Source organism: Condylura cristata, unplaced genomic scaffold, assembly GCF_000260355.1.
Source record: "Condylura cristata isolate star-nosed mole 26May11 unplaced genomic scaffold, ConCri1.0 scaffold00042, whole genome shotgun sequence".
NCBI lineage: Eukaryota > Metazoa > Chordata > Mammalia > Eulipotyphla > Talpidae > Condylura > Condylura cristata.
In genome coordinates, this window is record NW_004567143.1 from 3,898,768 (window position 1) to 3,904,439 (window position 5,672).

The window sequence follows — 5,672 nt, forward strand, 5'->3', positions numbered from 1 at the left end:
CCCTTGGCTTGTGGCCGCGCCGTCCAGTCTGCGGCTGCGGTGACTCCCCGTCTGTGTCTGCCTCGCCTCTGACTGCGGGGCGCCGGGCATGCGGGGCTGGGGCTCACCCTGCCCGCCCCCCGGCTGACTACACCCGCAGAGACCCCAAACACGGGCGGGTCGCGGGCAGGGCGCGGCCCTCCGCCTGTCATTTTGGGGACACAGTCCAGGCCCCGTTCTGTGTCTCAAGCGGATTCCCCTTCGCCTTTGCCCGCCTCGCTGCCCCTGCCCGCGAGCCCCTGGGGTCACGAGGTGCGGACAGCCAGGCCCAGCCCCTGCCCGGGTGCCCGCAGGTGCCCATCGTCTTCCAGGACCTGGCCGTGCGGTTCTCCCAGGACGAGTGGCGGCTCCTGGCGGAGGGGCAGCGGGAGCTGTACCGGGACGTGATGCGGGAGAACTACGAGACGCTGGTCTCCCTGGGTGAGGCGGGGTGGCCTGGGCCCCGGGGGCGGGCGCAGGGGCGCGGAGGGGAGGCGGGGCGTTCGGGGTTGCCCTGCGACCCCGGGCCGGGTCGCCTACAAAGTCCACATGGGCGTGGCCGCCAGGCGCTAGGGTGCCCTGTCGGGGCCCTCGCTGACTTTTCGCTGTGTTTGTGGGTGCTGCACTAGGACTCTGGGTCCGTGTGGGGCGGTGCTGGAGGCAGGCGAAATGGGTTCCTGAATTTGGGGGTCCCGTGAGCAGGTGGGATCAGGTGACGAGGCGAGGCCGGCGCCCGTCCCAGGACTGTCCTCCCCTTCCCCAGGGACAGATGAGCTGCTCCCCCTCTCTGCCTTCCTGTGTCCCACGGAGCTTGGAGGAGCCGTGGGGGGCCGGAGCCGCACTGATGCGGGGCCAGAGCCTCCGCGGGGAGCAGGCCCGCCAGGTGAGCAGTCTGGGCAGCCCAGGCCCGCCGGGCGCGCTCCCGTCTCCCACCCTGCGGCCCTCGGCCCCGCCTCCTCACCTCGGGTGACTCAACCTGGGCCGGGACCCCCAGCGGACTCACCCCTCGCCCCTCGGGGCTGCGGGCCTGGCCCCTGGCCGCGGTGCGAAGTCCTTAGGGTGGCCCCGTCCGCCCCCTTCCTCGGTACCCGCAGCCTCGCCCGCAGCCTGCAGCCCCGCGCCCCTGCCACTGGAAGAGCCCCCAAGGCCGCGGGTGGTGGGCGTGTCCCGGGCAGCCGGGCTCTGGCCAGGCAGAGGCTGGTGGTGGGGGCGGGCGGCCTCTTCGTGTCCCGGGCCTGGGCCGGGGCGCTGCTGCACAGGGGCCGAGCCCCTGGGGCGCTGGGGTGAGGTGCCTGGGGTTCACAGGGCCTCTCCCACAGGAGCTGCCCCCCAGCACAGCCTGCACCTCAATGCCCTGGTGCAGCTGGTGAGGGAGATTCCGGAGTTCCTGTTTGGGGGAGTCAGCCCCGATTGCGGGGGCGCTGGCCTGGACGGGGAGCAAGCGAGCCCCCAGGGTAAGTTGGCCTCCTGTTTGTGGGGTGCCGGCTGAACCTGCCAGACCGGGGAGTCCCCCTTGGGAAGCCCCGTGCTGCGCTGCGGGACGAGAAGCCCCTGGCTCCTGCGGCGCCACCTGCCCTCGGGGCCGGTCGCCCGGACTCTGCGGCCAGTGGGGACCTGGGCTCACCTCAGGAGCTGGCCCCCGCCCCGGCCGGGGTTGGCTCAGTCCACTCAGTTGCTGTCAATAAACAGGAGTGCGGGGTGAGGGGGCTGCTGATGGCCCTGCATGCAGGGGGCAGGGGACGGGGGGCTGGACGCGGTGCCCAGCTGACTGTGGCCTTTAGTGAAATGAGCAGGGCGGCCCGAGGGTCGCCACGTGGGGCGTTTTACCTGCTGGGCTTAACTTCCAGCCTCGAGTGACCTCTCCCTCCTCCCGGACAGCAGCCATGGCCCTGGACGCTGGCCATCTCGGGGGCCTGATCGGGGGCCTGCCAGACACCCCCTCCAGCGGACCCAGCCTGGCCTCCACGCCCAGCGGCAGCTCCTTGTCCAGTGACCCACCTGGAGCCAGGGGTCAGGGGAGCCCCCTCCCCATCAGTGAGTAGGGGTGGGCAGGGAACCCAGGGTTCTGGGGCCTCTGGCCTGGGGACTCAGAGTCCTTCCTTGCTAAACGGGCACACCCAACCCCCCACCCCGGGGAGGGGGCTCCCCGCTCAGCCAAGGTGCGGCCGAGCGGGGCTGCGCTCTGCCTGGAGGCCGCGCTGCTGACCCGCCAGGCTCCTGCTGACCCCTCGGACCTCGTCGCCCCTGACAGTGGGGCCGGGGCTGCCTGTCCAAGTTCCCCGGCCTCGCTCAAGTTTTAAAAGTTCTTGAGACTTTGCATTTGGCTCAGGGCCGTTTTTAAAACACTAAGTCCTATGGCTGAGACGGGCCTCCAGGTAAGCTCGCCTGCGGCCTGTGGCTGTGCGTGTGTCTGCTCCGGGCCTGGAAGAGCGCCTGCGGAGGATTGGGTCTGCCGGTTGGGTCTGCTCTCACCACTTGCCGAGGAGGATCTGGGGTGGCCAGGGTGAACAATTCTGGTATTTACAGGCACCCCAGAAGGAGATAGGTGGCTCCCGGAACCAGCCCCGGGAGAGCAGATCCGAGCAGGCTCCCTGGGGCCGGGAGCCAGGGCTCGAGGGCCTCCTGTCTCCCCACAGAAACTGCGGGCAGACCTTGGCCCACCGAGAGGGAAGGCCCAGGGGCGCTGGGCGGGGAGCGCGGCCCGTCCTCCCGCAGTCCCAGCCCGAGGACGACCCCCCGAAAGCAGGAGGGGGGTGCCGCGGGGTCAGGTGAGAGCCCTGCCGTGGGCCCACCCGGGCCGAGAGGGCGGGCGTGGGCGCTGGTGAGGGTGTCGTGCGCTGACCCTCGGCAGCCCTGGCCCCGCGGGCCGGGGGCTCTGGCCTTGCCCTGTGAGTGGGGAAGCCCGAGTCCAGAGAGCCGAAGCGGGCTACCGGCCTTGTCTGACCTTGCAGGTGCTGCAGGAGTGTCCCCTGGGCGCAGCCCCTTGCAAGGCCTCATCAACTGCCTGAAGGAGATCCTGGTGCCCGGGCCCCAGCTCCCTGCTGGGCCGCCTCCCGCCCCCGGCCTGGGTGCTTCTCGCCTGACCAGGGCTCCCGGGGGCCCACCCTGGGGAGGTGAGTCGCGGGGACCTGTCCCAGCCCAGGTCTCAGGGCCCCTGCTGTGCTCTAGACACCTCTCGGACAGTCTCTTCCCCAGGGTCGCCGCTGGCCGGCGGCTGCGGGCGTGGTCCGGCTCGGGGCCTGGAGTCAGACCGCCGTCATAGGCCAGCAGTGCTGGCCAGTGGCAGGCCCGAGGCTCTGGGGCTCTTCGCTCGGTCTCACCTGGGCCTCTGGGTGGGGGTGCTGAGCAGGGCCAGGGTGCTTCCCATGGACCTGGGGGCTCGGTGGTCAGGTGGGGCGTGTTGGACCCCAGCAGCTGGGCAGACCGGCGGCCTCCAGAGCCTGAGCGCCTCCGTGCCCCCTCTGTGGAAGGGGGCAGTGGTTCCCACCCCGGCGCAGTTTGGGGGCGCAGCGTGCGCGTGAGCGGGGCCCGGGGAGCCCCGACCTCGCCAGCGTCTGTCCCGTCTCCGGGTCTCGGCCCGGTGCGCCTGCTCCCCCACCAGTCCCAGCCCCCGTCTGCCGGCTGGGCCACCCCCCCACATCATCCCTCCCCTGGGGCCTCTGGGGGGGGCCTGCCCAGGGGGTGTGACCCCTGACTGGCTCTCCTGCGAGTGGGGGTGCCTCGGAGCCCCGTGGGGTGGGGAGTGGTGGCGAGTGCGGCGTCGTGTAAACTGGACTCAGCAGACCAGGGGCTCGTGGAGACCTGCAAAGTTTGAGAAGACTCACTGCTCCAGGCCTGCACCCCTGAACCGCACCGGGGCGCCCACTTATTTGTCGTGGCGACCGGAGGCACTCGGCTCAGGGTGCCCTGCGTTCCGTCTGGCCCACAGTGAAGACGGAGGCGTCCGCCAGCGACTGCCCGCTGCAGGGTCTGCTGAGCTGCCTGAAGGAGATCCCAGAGGCCCCGGACAGGCGCCCCCCAGGCCCCGGGGGCGCACCCCCGCAGGAGGGGGGGACACGGAAGGGGCATCCCGGAGGTAAAGGCCCCGGCGGGCCGGGGCCTGGGCACCTCGTTCTTCCTCTCCTGCTGCGGGCAGGCGGAGGGGCCCTCTGGGGACCCTCAGGGCTACATGCTGGGTGTGGGTCAGGCAGCTGGGTGTTGGGGCCGCCCCTCTGTAAGCAGAGGTGCTTCGTCAGCCCGAGGTGACTTTCCAGAGTGGCTGCCGCGGTAGGAGCTGCAGGTTCAGAGGGAGGAGTGGCCGGGAGGGGAGGAAGCAGGCTGAGGGCAGGCGGGGCCCCAGCTCGACAGGCCTTCAGGGTGTGGTTTGGGTGTTTGTTGGGGTTCACAGAGCCTGTAGCTGCTCAGAACAGGGAGAAGCTTGACTGAGATGGGCGTGCTGGCCCTGGGGGAGGCCCCGACTCAGCGCCGCCCGGGAGACCTGACTGGCATCAAGCCGCGGGAAGTGCCCGTGGGCGGGGCAGGCGAGGGGGGGTGCAGTGGCCCCTTCTGCGTGCACTGAGCAGGGGGTCCTAGAGGGCAGCGCCCTGGGACGTCCTGCCCCGACCCTGAAAGGCCTCCTGGGGACTTCCCACAGGGTCCAGACCCCCCCAGGCCCCTTCTTCCGGCCCCGGCGCCGGCAGAGCACTCCCGGTGGTGAAGACAGAGGACGTCTGGGCCCAGAGCCCCCCCGTGCCGACACCCTGTCAGCTCAGCAACTGGACACACAGCCCCGCTGCCCTCAGCAGTCCTGGGGGCGCTGGAGGCAACAGAGGGGTCCCAGCGCCCAGCTGGGGCCCCTCGGCTCAAGGTGAGCCTGGGTGGTGTGGTTGAGGCACGCCCAGGCCACCCACTCCACCTGGGGTCGCCGGCCGTGTCCCGCAGGAGGCCGTCCAGCTGGCCATCTGCCCCGGGCTAGCCCGGCCCGGGCGCAGTCTGCTCACAGCCCGCCGTCCTGCCCGCTCCCGAGCCGGGGCTGGCTCTCCCCATAGGTGTGAGCCCGGGGCTGGCTTGTGGGTGTCCCGTCGGGGCAGGGAGCAGCCACAGTCCCCCACAGAAGGGTGCCTGGCAGGTAGCGCCCCCGGGGGTGCGGGCTCGTCACCCCTGCGCGGCCAGCCTGGCGGGCAGCGGCCTGGCCAGCGGTGGTGATAGGGCGTCTCCCTGTCCCAGCCGGCAGTGCCTCGCGCTCACCCCTGGAAGCCCTGGAGGCCTGTCTGAAGGGCATTCCCCTGAGTGGGTCGTTACCTCCCCAGCCGCCGGCCACCAGCTGGTTCCGGAGCCCCCAGCCAGGAACCCCCGGGTCCCCCCGGCCCGAGCTGCAGCCCCGAGGATCACACGGTGAAGGTAGCCTGGGCCCCGGGCGGGGTGGGTTTGCCCTGCACACAGCCCCGGGGTGCGGGACACGCTCGGGTCCCCTCCCTCAGCCTGGGCTCCTGAGGCCACGTCCTCGCCCGCCGGCTCCCCGCGGGCCGGACCACGGGGCCACCGGGCAGCTCGCTGCAGGGTGTGAGCCGTGCGTGTGCCCTGGCCGAGGGGAGCCGCGGTGGCCAGGGCCTCGCCCAGTGACTGCCCGTGACGCGTGCGCTGTTTCCGCAGAGGTGGCCGTGGGGCCTCTCCTG

At 71.8% G+C, this 5,672-nt stretch overlaps 1 protein-coding gene across 1 annotated transcript in view; it reads left to right on the forward strand.

Annotated features, from left to right (window-relative positions):
* Positions 1-323: 323 nt before the first annotated feature.
* Positions 324-5,672, forward strand: part of KRBA1 (KRAB-A domain containing 1) — a 13,766-nt gene continuing 8,417 nt past the window's right edge. The window contains exons 1-10 of the mRNA XM_012733850.1: positions 324-459; positions 782-901; positions 1,338-1,472; positions 1,897-2,052; positions 2,655-2,786; positions 2,970-3,131; positions 3,947-4,093; positions 4,652-4,864; positions 5,224-5,397; positions 5,650-5,667. Of these exons, the coding sequence (XP_012589304.1) occupies positions 426-459; positions 782-901; positions 1,338-1,472; positions 1,897-2,052; positions 2,655-2,786; positions 2,970-3,131; positions 3,947-4,093; positions 4,652-4,864; positions 5,224-5,397; positions 5,650-5,667 (1,291 nt within the window). The 5' untranslated portion in view covers positions 324-425. The remainder of the gene's footprint in view (positions 460-781; positions 902-1,337; positions 1,473-1,896; positions 2,053-2,654; positions 2,787-2,969; positions 3,132-3,946; positions 4,094-4,651; positions 4,865-5,223; positions 5,398-5,649; positions 5,668-5,672) is intronic.